This window comes from Manis javanica, chromosome 2 (genome assembly GCF_040802235.1).
Source record: "Manis javanica isolate MJ-LG chromosome 2, MJ_LKY, whole genome shotgun sequence".
NCBI lineage: Eukaryota > Metazoa > Chordata > Mammalia > Pholidota > Manidae > Manis > Manis javanica.
The window spans coordinates 155,171,607-155,188,435 of NC_133157.1; the positions used below are offsets into that span (position 1 = coordinate 155,171,607).

A 16,829-nucleotide genomic window follows, 5' to 3' on the forward strand; every position below is an offset into this window, starting at 1 on the left:
GACAGCAGTTCCCTTCAACATATTAAAAATCATCACAAAACTCTGTCATATCACAGAGGTCACAAATTTGGAACATCTTGCTAAGTGCCTCTGTCTAAATGAAGAAATGCTGCTATCTTTGGGGAATAATTATAAGGACAGCTGGGTGTCTAGGACTTGCTGCAGAACACCTGGTAGGTGTCTTAATATTCTTGAGATCAATGTCTTTTTATGTAAAGTGGAAAATATTTCAATTCCGCCTACTTTATTATTGAACAAAATACTTATTGAGTCATGGGCTAAGTTCTGTGCTAGACTCTGAGGTATCCAAATAAATAATTTATGTGAAAAATAAAAGTAATTGTTTTAAAAAAATATGGACAACCCCAAATTTCCTGGCGCTCCTGTTTATTGCTTGATCTTAGGCCAGTCTGTGTCCTTATTTATAAAGTGAGGATAATCAGAATTAGTTGCCGTAGCATATAAAGTGCCTGGAACAACTGTGTTAACTATCTGCCTCTTTGCCTGCCTTGCCACTCCTCAACTAATTCTCTTTCTCTTAATTTTGGTCAACAGAGAGCAAAAAATGTTGTAAGAAATAAGCTTCTGACTCACTAACAAGTAGTGGACTTCTTATAAGAAAGTTCTCTTCAAAAGCTATAATTTTATCACCAGTCCTAGGCCCTGGATTTTGCCCCCTCCACAGCATTTGATATAGCCACAATTATCTTACTTTATGTGAGAATTTCACTCTATTTCTCTTAGTCTAAAGACCTCTAAGGAAGGAATTGTGCATTGCATTATGTACAATGTTGAACATAATGCCCATCGTCCAAAAGTTAACCAATAGTAACAATAAGATAACTTTAAATTTATATAGATAAAGAGAGTCCTATAGAGTTTTGTTAATTGTTCCTCACTTGATAAATGATCCTGGACATACTCCCACCAGTGTATGTTTATTTAAGACTAAACTATGCCTGCACTGAAATATGATTACCCTTTGGATACGCTCTGGTTGTTCATTGCCTTCCTGTCTTTAATAAAATGCTTTCACTTTCCTGCCCTTCAATAAGTTACTAAAGGGAGCAGACACTTTTCTGGACAGTCTCTGTTTGATAAATGATCATGTCATGCTATCACTTAAAGGAGTGCTGTGAAATACTGGGGAGCCAGTTCTATTTCCCATGCAGGGCTGGTGCCTAAGCTCTAGATGGGCCCCTGCAGCACCGGCAATGCTTGCTCTACAATTAATGATGGCCACTGATGAACCTGTATTTGACCAGCATGCTCCAATCTTTATCGGAAATGTCTGGCCCAACTGTTCTAACTAAATTTAAAGACAGCCATTTGTCATCCCCCTGACTGCCTGTCATCATCTGCCTGGAAAAATCTATAATTTTTGGCGTGTTCCTGACTAAACTATGGAGCGAATAAATTTATCTTTGGGTTACTGTGCTTGTCAGGATCAATATTGAGCAGAGGTTGAATAAATTAGAAACTGGAAAAACATGACAGGCCATAGAGGTTTGTTCGTTTGTGCCTTATAAATCAAATATTTAGTTTATATAAGAGGCAAGTATGTCAAATTTTTGATTTCCTCTATTCATTCTGAAGATACTTTACCTCATGATAAATGGTCATCAGAAAACCTATGGAGTAAATCACTAATATATCTGACTGTGAGATAAACTTTTCAGATCATTATATTGATATACCAAGCTTTGTAGACATAAAAACTGTAGGTAAAGATTAACATTTTTTTGTTCCTTCAAGTTTTTGTACATTCTTGCAACTATGATGTTTATTTGATTTAAAAGTGTCAGCAATGTTGTTTCTAGTGAAGTGTATGGCTCATCAAGCTATGTGCAAAAGTGCAAAAGTTTTATAGTAAATGGTTATTTAAGTATTTGATATTCTAATACATTGATGCATACCTATTTAAAGGATTTATAGAAAAAAATGCAAAGAAATGTTAACCAAAAGCAAATGTCATTTAAACTAGAGCCATGTAAGTTAAAGTTTTTAAACTATGGAGTGTTGTTCGATCTACAATCTCTCTTCTCCTCCTCAGTGGTTGACTTTGCCATGAATTTTAATGGGGAGAACTGGGTCAGCACCCACAGAATTTTCTCAGTTGTCTGTCATTATACTTTCTCTTCCATTCCTCTTTCCCAGTTTTCTCAACAAAGAGTCCCATTTCTTTTCCCAGATTAATCAATTATTTTGATTCTCTCCTTCTCCAGAGTTTTCCTCATCTTGGGATCTTCTTTAGCTCTTGCATTTCCATTTCCAATCTCTCCTCCTCTGGCTTTTATCCTGTCTCCCTACCATCAGCACACTTCTTGAAAGAGTAGTCCACACCAGTGCTTCACAGACTTTTATGTGCTTAGGAATTATGTAGGGATTTTACGATGGCTTTGATTTTTTAGGTCTAGAGAAGCAGCTGAGATTCTGAATTTATGATGTTGGTACTTCTGATCCTAGCACCACATTTGGAGTTAAAGGGTCTGGAGCACTGCCTCTACTTCAATCACTGAGCATTCCTGTAGCCTGGTGCTTCTGAATAGGCACTGCTAACCTTATCACCAAGCTGTCCATTGCCAATCTTGGATTTTCTCAGTCTCAGTTCTTTGGAGCATCTAACCCTATTGACTGTTCCCTTTATGGCTTTGTGATTCCATATTCTTGCAGGTTCCCTGGATCTTGCATGGATCTCTAACCCCACAAGTAACAAATCTCTGACTGTAGAAATCCCCAATGTATAAACAGGCAGTTTTCTAAAAGCTGCGTTTGAGAACTGAGAACACATCTCATAATGAACAGAACTATTATACCTGGTGGACTGTTGCCCGAGTTAGTCCATAAAAACAACCGATTTAATGAGAAAAAGCTCAGTGTATCTGTGAGGTGGTCATGTTATAACACCTCCCAATAATGCATCACCATGTTTCCCAAGTACTGCAGCTTCCTCTGAGATCAGGAGCAGGTATCCCTGTGACAGACCATCAGGTATTAATTTACTTGTTTTCTTTTCTATAATCTACCTTTATCCCTTTCAAATAGCATTTGTTTTCCTTCCCTGGACCACAACATGATGTAAAATCATTGTTAGAAAAATGTTTTTCTGTAACCCACCACCTCCATTTATATGCAGACCCTGTAGAAAAAGAATGGTTATGTTGATGAAAAGAGTAAAACATCTATTACACCAAGGAAGGAGGGGTCATCTATATGTAAGCAGAAGAACCTGATTTTTCTGGGAAGCAATATTGAGCATTTCATCATACTCTCTTCTCCCGTACCTAGGCATTCTCATCGTGATGGCAGTTGTGGTGACCACTTAACCAATATGCTGAAGACTCCCACATTCTTCTGTCTACTGAGCTCTGGCCTCATATATCCAATTGTCTACTTAATATTTTCTCTGGAACATTTCAAAGGCAACTCAAACTCTATATGATCAAAACTCATGATCTTAATTTCCCCCAAACCTGATTCTTGAATTCCCTATATTCCAATGTGCAAGGCAGAAGCCAAGAACCATTCTTGACCTCTTTCTTTCTTCCACACTCCCTAATATCCAACTCATTACCAAGTCCTGTCCACTTTACTTCCTTAACAGCTCTATGGTTTATTCACTCCATTTCCACCCCAGTCCTATTCAAGTTTTCACCATCTTTCACTTACTAGCTTGGCCTCTTCCGATCTGTTCTTCACACGGTAGCCATTCTGATCTTTACAAAGTGCAAATCTATAGTTACTTGACTCCCCATTGTTCTTAGTATAAAACCAAAACTCTGTCATGACTTATGTGTCCCATCTACCCACCAGCTTCTATTTGCACTATGCTCCACCTTCCCTCTCTCTTTCCTGTCCCTCATCTTTTTTTATTATTATTTTTATTTTTTATTAAGGTGCCATTGATATGCAATCTTACGAAGGTTTCACATGAGCAGCATTGTGGTTACTACGTTCACCCATATTATCAAGCTCCCTCCACTCCCCATTGCAGTCACTGTGTATCAGCATAGTCAGATGCTATAGAGTCACTGCCTGTCTTCTCTGTGCTATACTGCCTTCCCCATGACCCCCACTACATTATGTGTGCTAATCATAATGCTCCTTAATCCCCTTCTCCCTCCTTCCTTACCCACCCTTCCCACCTCCTTCCCTTTGGTAACTGCTAGTCCCTTCTTGGAGTCTGTGAGTCTGCTGATGTTTTGTTCCTTCAGTTTTGTTTCGTTGTTTTACTCCACAAATGAGGGAAATCATTTGGTACTTGTCCTTCTCCACCTGGCTTATTTCACTGAGCATAATACCCTCTAGCTGCATCCATGTTGTTGCAAATGGTAGGATTTGTTTTCTTCTTATGGCTAAATAATATTCCATTGTGTATATGTACCACATCTTCCTTATTCCTTCATCTACTAATGGACACTTAGGTTGCTTCCATATCTTGGCTATTATAAATAGTGCTGTGATAAACATAGGGGTGCATATGTCTTTTTCAAACTGGGCTCCTGCATTCTTAGGGTAAATTCCTAGGAGTGGAATTTCTGGGTCAAATTGTATTTGTATTTTTAGTTTTTTGAGCAACTTCCATACTGCTTTCCACAATGGCTGAACTAGTTTACATTCCCGCCAACAGTGCAGTAGAGTTCCCCTGTCCCTCATCTTTATCTTGCACTCACCTGTCCCAGGGCCTTGCACTTGTTATTCTCTTTACCTGGTAAGCTCTCCTATTCTCTCACAGCTCAGTCCAGCAATCCCTTCCTAAAGGAAGCCTTCACTGAGCTAATCTCTGCTATAAGCTCTCAGATCCACATACTTCTCCTTTGTAGTACTTGTCATAGGTGCAATTTTATATTTGTGTTTGGACGATTGTGTACCTAATGTTTCTCTTCCCCTCAATGCTGACAGCTCTTTGAGGCCAGGGACCATATCTGTTTTTGCTTCATATTGTCTCTCCCATTGTCTAGCAAGTGCTGCCACATGGTAGGTGCTCGGAATGGATAGATAAGAAGAAACCAATGAATGCATGCATCCGAGATTAGAAGCAGGACAGGAATTATAAGGGAGAAATTATATGGAACTGTTTCAAAAGATTTGCTGATTAGAGGCACCTCAGATATGGAAGGAGAAAGGAATGGCAGGATTTATCTTTTCTTCTGTTTCTTCCTCTACTCATTTGCTACCTCACCTTCACCCTTTCCTGCCCCAAGTCTTCCCTGGACCAGCTTTGGACTAGGGAATAAGAGAGATGAAGGCAGGTATAGCATAGCGAATATAGCCAAATGATTCTGTAACATCTTCCTATGCTGACAGATAGTAGTCACACTACTTGGGGTAAGGATTTAAGACTATGGGTAACTCTTGAACCACTGTGTTGTATACTTGAAACCAGTGTAAGATTGTATATCAGTACTTCAGTTAAAAAAAAAGAGACATGAAGGCAGGATGAGAGGATGTTGCAGGAAGGAGTCCTTGGCAGCTACGGGTCTGTAGAAGTGAAAGGAAAGGGAATTAAATCCCAAACATCAGGAAGGACGGAAGCCACGTGGACACCCAGCTCTTCCAGGTCAATATCTACATTTCTTCCTCTAATGTAGCCCTTTCTTCTGTGGCTCTAGGACCCTTAGTAGACTATGGGCATTTTCTGAGAATGTCTATATTTCCCAATGTCTAGCAAGGGACATTCCTTTTCTTATTCCTTTCACAGAGCTGCGGGATTCCAGTTGCTATGATAGTACTTTTCCTTGTTATATATGTTCCTTTTTATTTTTCTTAAACGTCTTTCTCACAGCTCAAACCTTGACTGGAGAGTCTTTATTGGATGGTTCAAGATTACTTAACCATCCTAAAAGACCATATTTTTTTCATATTTTAAATTATTTCATGTATTTTCTATAGGTGCATTTGAGTTACCTATGGATGTCCATACAAAAGCAGCTGTTCTGAGTGCTAAAGACCTTGGTAATTATAGTGGCTTTATTAGGATTCTCTAATGATTTCCACTTCTTTTTCTCCAGGGCAAAAAGCTGTCTGTTGCTGAAGACTTTTAGGATGGATGTCAGCAACCGTGTGCATGGCATGTTGAGCTTTCTCTCCCATGGCACATGGTTTGATATCGGCAGCTTTTGGGCAACTTTGATCAATGAGCATAAAGAATAGAAAAAATAAAGCCCCAAAATGGAGACACTAATCCCCAAAACATGTACTGAGAAACAAGTTAACATTCTGATGCTAAACTTTAACATAACTTTTGACTAAGTGTTCAGAGGATATCATGGACCACAAAAGCACTTTTCAAATGAACCCCAGGGAAGTCTGTATTCAGACTTCCAGGAAGCTGTGTCTAGGCATTTTTAATTGCTTATGTCTTCCTACTGGAAGTAAAAGAACTTGAGATTTCATTCATTCTCCTCTTTGGATATCTCCTCTCTATGGAAAAGAAAAGCAACTTTTGGCATATCCCAGCCTCTGGGACTTGTTGAATAGTTTGCATTCTTTCCCTAGATAGTTGAATATTTTTTATTGTTCCTATATTCATTAATTCTATAAACATATAGTAGGTGCCCACTGTGTGCCAGGCACTGGGCTGACCTCCAGGGAATCTTGAAATCAACAATTCCTTGCTTTTAAAAGCTCTCAGTCTAATGGGGGATATGGTTATATATGATAACATATTAGCCAGTTGTTCTGTACCAACAATTCATTCTTTTTAAAAATCAAAGCAATGAAGCTGATGGACAGTAACCGTAATGTGGTTGTTAGGGGGGACCTGATATAGGGGAGAGCATAGTAAACATAGTATTCTTCATGTAAGTGTAGATTAAAAATTAAAAAAAAAAAAAAAAAAAGAAAGAAAGAAAGAAAGAAGGAAAAGGGGGATTACTCCTTAACAGGATAAAACTATTGGTAAATCAAAGATCAACGCATGCTTTAAATATCCTTAATGTTGATCACTTAAAGGGTGTCAGATGATCAGCTATGGAGGTACTCTTTTCTGATAATATTCCTTTCTCTTAATTTAAAAAAAAAAAAAAAAAAAAAGCAGTTACTGTGTGCTGACCTCCAATGAGTTCTGCACAGTGGTATAGAGGGCATGTCAAAGTGTGGGCAAAGGGTCTGTTTGTTTCTATGCAGGAGATCAAGGCCTAGCTTGGATACCCAGAAAATGAACTAAGATACGATATGAGGAGGAGCTTCCGGCATCAGCACTCTCTGGAGGACTTGTGCCGGGGGATGATCATCAAAAAGCCTCCACAGGGATTCAGACGATGCTGCGGCTGTGGCTGCATCTCCTGGTGCCCACCATCTCCTGGACTTGCCATAAGAATGAGGAGGGAGATGTCTAGGCTGGCATGTGCATACAGTGAGACAACGAATTTGACCGGATCTGTACTGTTGGAACTCAACCAGGAGTTGGGAGGGGTGCAAGTTGTAGCACTCCAAAATCTCATGACTATAGACTATCTATGGTTAAAAGAACATATGGGATGTGAACAGATCCCAGAAATGGGCTGCTTTAATTTGTCTGATGGTTCAAGTACAGTTGGACAATATCCATCATATCATAGATAAATTTTCACAAATGCCTAGGGTGCCTAAATGGTTTTCTTGGCTTCACTGGAGATGGATGGTAATTATAGATTTGCTTTGTTTATGTCACCGTATTCCTATTATGTTAATATATGTGTGCAAATTAGTTAGTAGTTTAAAACCTATACATACTTAAGGTACTATACAAGAAGATATGTCAAAGAAATAATCAATCCTCCCAAGTTTCCTTCGTATGCTACATCTATAGCTTTTCTTCTTCCTTCCTAATTACAACCCTTAAATAGAATTCGTGCCTCATATCGAATTTACCGAGTATCATAATTCCTCCAGGTGGTAAAGATACCTTGAGACAAGTGCTGGGCATAGAAGCCACAGGGCATAAATCTGCAAAGAAGTAAAAAGCTAACCTTTGCAAACAATATGGCTTCTCTCTCACTTACCAACTTTACATTTCCCTGTATGGCCCCGGAAGATGACTGGTTAGCCAGAGACGGGTAAGATTCCTCAAGGGAGGAACAACCTAAGACAGGCACAGTCGCAGGGGGGCCATCAGGTGAGAATTTGGGGATCAACAGAGGTGAGGCTCAGAACCTCACCCCCCCTGCTTTGAGAGAAATCTTCTGCATCCGTGGATGTCTTGATGCCCTTGTCTAGCCTGGATTAATACTTAGTCCATAGGCACACACCTGATCATCTGATCATCTACATTTGCCTTCTTACAGCACTAAACTATGTTTTCTACCTTTATCTTGCATCTACCTACCACTTCAGCATTTTATCAAAAATAAAAATAATAATAATAGTAGGAGAAATGGGGGATCAACATATAGATCAAGTACAAAAATCAAACGAATATTCATATTTGACCTGATTGTTTATAGGTCATATTGCATGATCAAAACCAAAAGTTTCTGTGATGACTGCCCTTGTACTGTTCACCATGTAAGAATTTATTCACTATGTAAGAATTCGTTCACCATGTAAGAACTTGTTCGTTATGCTTCAGAAGATTGGAGACTGACGAGAATTAGGCTTGAGATGGATTAATGATTGTACATTGAGCGTTGACCCCCCTATACTGAATTTTACTGTTGTTAACAACCATTTGATCAATAAATATGAGAGATGCCCTCTCAAAAAAAAAAAAAAAAAAAAAATCAAAGCAATGTAATCAACACAGTTTAAAACAAGTAAGACCATAAAGTTTATAACATAACTTAAAAAGTACATGAGGCCTTTTGCAAAACCACTTTCAACTTTTCAGCTGTTATGACACACACTTGCCTCCAAATTGCTGAATAACAACTGATATTTATTGATTTTTAAATCTTAGATATTTATCTACTGAATTCCTACTATGGAAGATGATATAATTCTCCTAAGTACCACTCTAACTCCTACTACACTTTCCTTCCCTCATCCTATCAATGTAGCTGTTTGGTTTCTAAAAAGAACCAAAATTAAACTAAAATTGTTAATATTGACTATATTTTTAAGCTCACATATATATCCTTCAAAGCTAAGTCACATAATGCACTGATTGCTTATTTTCCCTAGAATTCAAAATTGGTTATTATTTATTTCCCTAGTTTTTATGTATTTATCACTAATTCTGCCTGCCACAACCTGGCCTGGTAGATAATATTCTAGCACTTCCCTTCATTTCAAATTCCCTCCAAATTCATTTGGGGAATATCCTTATTGCATGTCTCCCCAGTTCCTTGCTTTCTCTTTGTTTGGGTGAACACATTTTCTAAGAGTTACCTGAGAAAGGGCATGTGGGAAGTAAATATTTTTTGAGAGCTTGCATGTTCAGTGTCTTATACTTCATAATTGATCGAAAAATTGACTGAGTATATAATTAAAGATTGAGATTATTTTTACCTCAAAACTTTGAAGACATTATTCTAAAGTCTTCCACATTTTAAAGTCTGATAATTCTGATTCCATTTTGGGTTTTTTTTTTTTTTTTGGTTTTCTGTTTAACACTGTTTAAATTATATTTTTATATTAAGATCCATTTAATAAAATATGCAAATCTTAGTGCACAGCTTGATAAATTTTGACATGTGTATACATTCATGTAACCATCACACAAATGAAGATATCCAACATTCTAATTTTTCCCTTTACCTATTTCACCCATCCCCCACCCCCACTCCTTTGGCAACCACCAATCTGTTCTCTGCCTATGCGTCTATGTTTTGTTTGCTTTTGGTTCTACATATAAGTAAATTATATGGTATTTGTCTTTCTCTGTATGATTTATTTCACTTAACATAATACATAATACACTCTAGGTCCATCCATGTTACAAATGGTAAGATTTCATCCTTTTTATGACTAATATTCTATTTTATATATGTACATCTTTTTTATCCATTTATCTACCAATGGACCCAGGTTGCTTCCATATCTTGGCTATTGTAAATAATGCTGTGATAAACATAAGAGTGCATATATCTTTTGGAATTATTGATTCTTTTCTTGGGGTAGATTCCCAGAAGTGAAATTATTGGGTTGTGTGGTATTTCTAATTATAGTTCTTTTGAGAAACCACCATACTGCTTTCCATAGTGGCTGCACCAGCTTACATTCCCACTAATAGTAAATGAGGGTTCCCTTTTTTCCACATCCTTCCCAACACTTGTTGTTTCTTGTGATTTTGATACTAGGTATTATGACTGGTGTAAGGTGCTATCTAATCGTGGTTTTGATTTGCATTTCCCTGATGATTACTGATGTTAAGCATCTTGAAATGTGCCTGTTGGCCATCTGTATGTTTTCTTTGGAAAAAGTTTATTCAGGTCCTCTGCCCATTCTTTAATAGGTTTATTTATTTTTTTGGTGTTGAATTGTATGAGTTCTTTATATATTTGGAATATTAGCCCCTTATTGGATATATTATTTACAAGTATGTTCCCCCATACAGTAGGCTGCCTTTTTGTTTAAATGGCCCTTCACTGTGCAAAAGATTTTTAGTTTAATATAGTCCCACTTATTCATTTTTGCTTTTGTTTCCCTTGCCTGGGGAGACATACCCAGAAAAAAAATTACTAATGCCAATATTTGACAGTTTCTACCTATGTTTTCTTCTAAGAGTTTTATTGTTTCTGGTTTTATATTTAGGTTCTTGATCCATTTCAAGTTTATTGTATATATGGTGTAAAACAGTGATTCAGCTTCATTCTTTTGCATGTAGCTGTCCAGTTTGCATGTAGCATGTCCACCATATATTGAAGAGACTGAAGAGACTGTCCTTTGCATATTCTTGCCATCCTTGTCATCTATCAACTGACCATTAAAGTGTGGGTTTATTTCTGGACTCTCAGTCTATTCTATTGATCTATGTATCTATTTTTGTGCCAGTACCATACTATTTTGATTACTGTAGCTTTGTAGTAATTTTAAATCAAGGAGCATGATATCCCTAATCTTGTTCTTTCTCAAGATTTGGCTACTTGGGGTCTTTTGCAGTGCTATACAAATTTTAGGATTATTTGTTCTGGTTCTGTGAAAAATGCATTAGTATGTTAATAGGAATTGTACTGAATAAAGTCAAACTCATGACCATGGCCTAAAAGAACCTTTATGATCTGGCCCCTATACCTTCCTTTCTAATCTTATTTTGTATTGTTGCCTCTTCAGTTATTCAATAATTATTTATTGAGCACCTACAGTGTCTCAGAAACTGAGCTAAGTACTGGGGTCCTATCACAGTGAACTGGCTTCTTTTTCATTCCTAGAACACTAAGTTCTCTTTGGCCTCAGATTTGCAATCTGCTTTTCCCTGTGTCTGGCATTTTCCTTCCCTAGCTTTTTGTACAGATTTCTTTTTTATTATCCTTCAGATCTCAGCATAAATGTCATTTCCTCAGAGGCCTTTTTTGATAACCTGATCTAAAATATCCACTGAGCTCTTTTCCATTATGTCATCTTATTTAACTCCTTCATAGCACTTTTCACAGTCTTCTCTGCTTGTTTTCTGACTATTCCCTTCCCTGTGTCACTGTAATGTAAGCTCTTTGCGGGTAAAGATGCTGTCTGTCTTATTTATCATGGTACCCTCAGTGCCTAGAAAATGTTTCTCCAAGGGCCTGTAACAGTGGCTGGCACACATATACTAAGTAAATATTTCTGAATAGATCAACTTGGTGGGGAGGTTCAGGAAAAGCTACACAGATGAGGTGACATCAAGTGAAATAAATAAATAATAAGGGTTATTTAGACATTGATCATTAGACTGAACAATCAACAGTAATGAAGGCATTTTATTCAGGATACACACTTATCCTGGTGTATTATTTACATGGCCTACAATTAATCTTTGTAGGCAAAATAGTTTGGTCATAATATCATTCAGAAAAACTTCCTTTGGGATGATTTGGAGGCTAGGATTTTTGTTCTGTAATCAAATTCTCCTTTTATGTCCAGAGTGTAAAGCGTAATAGAATAAGACTTCAGATGTAATGACAATAACTGCAATGAATCTTAGTAATTGTGATAATTAACAGTTAGCCAGATCTTTGAAGATATAGTCACCACTCATTATGGAACATTTTATTGCCAAGAATTGTGTGCAGAATCTGGACTTACAAAAACATTTAGGAAAATTACTTATCTTGCACTTAAGATTGATGCCAGTTTGGGAGACTGGAATTTTCCACCATTTTCTCCCCAAGAAAAGTGAGTGTGTGTGATTGGTTACTTTGTTTCCATTTCCCATGGAGTGGATGCATTATTCACAGAAACTCATTGGCATATTTGAATGAATGAACAATTGAATGAATATGACATGATATGACATAACATACATAACTGTAGCTAGTGCAAATTAGAACAATTTCAAGATCCAGATGCTTCCCCAAGGAAGAGCAGCCAAGAGAGAGTTCATATCCAGTCACAGTTACTAGAAAGCCATTCATTGGGAGATCACAGTTAAGGGGCAAGAAATCTAGTTTTAGAGGGAAACATTTGATGGAAAAATAATACAGACAGGAAAGGTATACAGTTCCTTTTTAGGGAACTTTTTTCTGTTGGTGTGGGATGGAGGCATTGGGTAAGGAAGAGAAAACCAGGTAAGAGGGCAGAATTATGCAAATAAATGTAGTCAGAAGTAGAGACATGTTATTTTTAGAACAAATCCAGAATAGCTTTAAAAATATTACATTTTATAGATATCTGCAAAAGTAAGTACATTTTTTATCACAGTTCATGTAAATATTTTTGTATTAGTTTTTCTTTACATTACCTTCACATGCAGAAGTTGGTTGTCAACTGCTATAAGCTGATGAAGATTCCCCAGTATTTCTAAGTCTCTTATGTCATCAATATTATTATTGCTAATATTCAATATGGAGAGGGATTTCTGTAAGAAAAATAACTGAATTAGCATTGGTAAAATAGTCTAATTAAATACTATATATAGGAACCAGAAATCCTAATCAGTGAAAAATTTAAGGTTTATCAGTTCAGGCTGTTTTGCTCTTTAGGTATGAAAATAAAAGCTATGCAGATTTTGTTTCAATGCCATATTTTTTTCAGATTGAACTTTTAGAACTATGGTAATTATAACACAATTTTGTCTAAATTTCTTTATAAGTCCAATTTTCCTCTTTCAGAATATGAGAAAAAAGAAGCCAAGAATCAAGACACAAAGAAAGAAGATGCCCCAATAAATGCTAACACAATGTAGAAAAAAAATGCTTATTTCAGTTTAAGCAAATTATCATTTTGAGTTAAATTTCACCAAGATTTGTACTTACATAGGAGGAAATAATTTTTGTCTTTGCTTTTTAAAATAAGCAACATCACCAAGAATGAAAAAATACCTGGTTTTTATCTCTCTCTATAGTTTTCACAGTCCATATGTTCAGAAGCCACTTAAAATATTAGCTAATTAACAAGAAATTCAACATCAGTTGTTAATGAGGACATAAATATGTAATAAAGCAACATTAAATCTAAACCATTTTAAAATCTAAGGCCAAGGAATCTCTACCAAGATGGAGTCTACCCACTGAGGTGTCTACACAGCCAACTTTCAGAGAAGATACTTCCTGATACCTTTTAAGACTTGAAATACAGCTTAAAAAATTACACCTTATTTTTAGAATTATGGAATCTGCTCAAATCTCTGCAAATATCGAGCAAAACAAAATGTTTTCAACGGTGATTTTTAATAAAATCAGTAATCCCCACAGTGGGGTCAGTCTACTTAGATCAGTTGAGGTTGAGCTGAGACACAGTTGATTCTATGGAGAGGATAAAGGAGTAGGATAGAAATCATGATCACTTTTCTCTTCCAATTTAAAGCACTTTTAAGGTTCAAAAACTTTCTACTGCCTTCTGTTTCTGGGCTCTCTAAAATAAAACCAACAAAATCTGTAAATAAAACAACCATGTTCCATTTTCATCTCTTGCCCTAGAATTGAAGGTAGCATATTCTTACAGATCCCATTTTAAGGATTAGTAAAGGCCTCTGTGGCACCCTCTGGCTTCTCAACTCATTGTGACACTAACATGGGATGTCAGGTGACAGGTGGAGCATAATATCTGGTGCTAGATCTACCTGTTTCTCATGAGGCAGAGCCCTGTATATGGCAATCCACAGTCAAATCAGAATCCAGCAAGAAAATGACTTATATTGCAGTGATGCTCTAGGTTGTTCAAAATTTGCCGAATCTGTATTCCTCTTTCCTTAGGCTTTTCCCTTATATTTAAAATTTTTAGTCATGATAATAGCCAAGGTTAAAATTATTAATGAATTAGCACCTGTACTAGAAGTTTGTCCTTTACATAACCTTTCCACATCCTTCTTTTGATCCTTCCAGTTACTCTAGAGGCAGACATTATTACCCCACTTTACAGCCACTTAGTCTCTGAGAAATCATATTGGAAAAATTAGTTTTAGCCCCCAAATAAATTCTCAACGGGACCTACAGATATGCAGAATATGTACAATGTCCAAATATACCATCATTGCCTTCCTGTTTTATTATAACTGTTAATCACTATATTCTTTGCAGAATTCTTAAATGTGGCCTACTGCGATAGAATGAAGAGTTCTTGGATCAAACAGAAGCTTTTCTCCAAGGGGAAGCCTCTGACTCTCAACATGAAGCTCTCTTAGTACTTCTAATCCTTCTAAACCTTCTATCACAGCAATGTAATTGCCTCCTAGATATCTGCAAAATATAAAGCATAATTTTAAACAGACATTCTGAGAACATCATAGTCTGTAACATGATAAAAACATAGCAAAATCATTGAATTGTGTGGAAATTATATATGCAGAATATTCTTTCATATTGAACTAATGAAAGGTTTATATATATTATTCTTTTTTTTTTTTTATTTTATTTTATTTTATTTTATTTTATTTTTTTTGAGAGGGCATCTCTCATATTTATTGATCAAATGGTTGTTAACAACAATAAAATTCAGTATAGGGGGGTCAATGCTCAATGTACAATCATTAATCCATCTCAAGCCTAATTCTCGTCAGTCTCCAATCTTCTGAAGCATAACGAACAAGTTCTTACATGGTGAACGAATTCTTACAGAGTGAATAAATTCTTACATGGTGAACAGTACAAGGGCAGTCATCACAGAAACTTTCGGTTTTGATCATGCAATATGACCTATAAACCATCAGGTCAAATATGAATATTCATTTGATTTTTGTACTTGATTTATATGTTGATCCCACATTTCTCCTATTATTATTATTATTTTTATTTTTAATAAAATGCTGAAGTGGTAGGTAGATGCAAGATAAAGGTAGAAAACATAGTTTAGTGCTGTAAGAAGGCAAATGTAGATGATCAGATGATCAGGTGTGTGCCTATGGACTAAGTATTAATCCAGGCTAGACAAGGGCAGCAAAACATCCACGGATGCAGAAGATTTCTCTCAAAGCAGGGGGGGTGAGGTTCTGAGCCTCACCTCTGTTGATCCCCAAATTCTCACCTGATGGCCCCCCTGCGACTGTGCCTGTCTTAGGTTGTTCCTCCCTTGAGGAATCTTACCCGTCTCTGGCTAACCAGTCATCTTCCGGGGCCATACAGGGAAATGTAAAGTTGGTAAGTGAGAGAGAAGCCATATTGTTTGCAAAGGTTAGCTTTTTACTTCTTTGCAGATTTATGCCCTGTGGCTTCTATGCCCAGCACTTGTCTCGAGGTATCTTTACCACCTGGAGGAATTATGATACTCGGTAAATTCGATATGAGGCACGAATTCTATTTAAAGTTTGTAATTAGGAAGGAAGAAGAAAAGCTATAGATGTAGCATATGAAGGAAACTTGGGAGGATTGATTATTTCTTTGACATATCTTCTTGTATAGTACCTTAAGTATGTATAGGTTTTAAACTACTAACTAATTTGCACACACATATTGACATAATAGGAATACGGTGACATAAACAAAGCAAATCTATAATTACCAGCCATCTCCAGTGAAGCCAAGAAAACCATTTAGGCACCCTAGGCATTTGTGAAAATTTATCTATGATATGATGGATATTTTCCAACTGTACTTGAACCATCAGACAAATTAAAGCAGCCCATTTCTGGGATCTGTTCACATCCCATATGTTCTTTTAACCATAGATAGTCTATAGTCATGAGATTTTGGGGTGCTACAACTTGCACCCCTCCCAACTCCTGGTTGAGTTCCAACAGTACAGATCCAGTCAAATTCGTTGTCTCACTGTATGCACATGCCAGCCTAGACATCTCCCTCCTCCTTCTCATGGCAAGTCCAGGAGATGGTGGGCTGGATGCAGCCACAACCGCAGCATCGTCCGGATCCCTGTGGAGGCTTTTTGATGATCATCCCCCGGCACGAGTCCTCCAGAGAGTGCTGATGCCGGAAGCTCCTCCTCATATCGTATCTTAGTTCATTTTCTGGGTATCCAAGCTAGGCCTTGATCTTCTGCGTAGAAACAAACAGACCCTTTGCCCACACTTTGACATGCCCTCTATACCACTGTGCAGAACTCATTGGAGGTCAGCACACAGTAACTGCTTTTTTTTTTTTTTTTTAATTAAGAGAAAGGAATATTATCAGAAAAGAGTACCTCCATAGCTGATCATCTGACACCCTTTAAGTGATCAACATTAAGGATATTTAAAGCATGCGTTGATCTTTGATTTACCAATAGTTTTATCCTGTTAAGGAGTAATCCCCCTTTTCTTTCTTTCTTTCTTTTTTTTTTTTTTTAAATTTTTAATCTACACTTACCTGAAGAATACTATGTTTACTATGCTCTCCCCTATATCA

General features: G+C 36.9%; 1 protein-coding gene and 1 long non-coding RNA gene across 4 annotated transcripts in view; one reads left to right on the plus strand and one right to left on the minus strand.

The window, feature by feature from the left end:
- Nucleotides 1–13,891, plus strand: part of LOC118968294 (uncharacterized) — a 49,043-nt gene extending 35,152 nt beyond the window's left edge. The window contains exon 4 of the long non-coding RNA XR_012128222.1: nucleotides 13,167–13,891. This is a non-coding gene — a long non-coding RNA (uncharacterized lncRNA). The remainder of the gene's footprint in view (nucleotides 1–13,166) is intronic.
- Nucleotides 1–16,829, minus strand: part of PPP1R42 (protein phosphatase 1 regulatory subunit 42) — a 76,635-nt gene that overhangs the window by 34,098 nt on the left and 25,708 nt on the right. For all 3 annotated transcript variants that reach the window (XM_073229609.1, XM_036998152.2, XM_073229610.1), the window contains exons 4-5: nucleotides 14,594–14,732; nucleotides 12,797–12,913 (exon numbers count right to left, since the gene is read on the minus strand). In XM_073229609.1, the coding sequence (XP_073085710.1) occupies nucleotides 12,797–12,913; nucleotides 14,594–14,732 (256 nt within the window). The remainder of the gene's footprint in view (nucleotides 1–12,796; nucleotides 12,914–14,593; nucleotides 14,733–16,829) is intronic.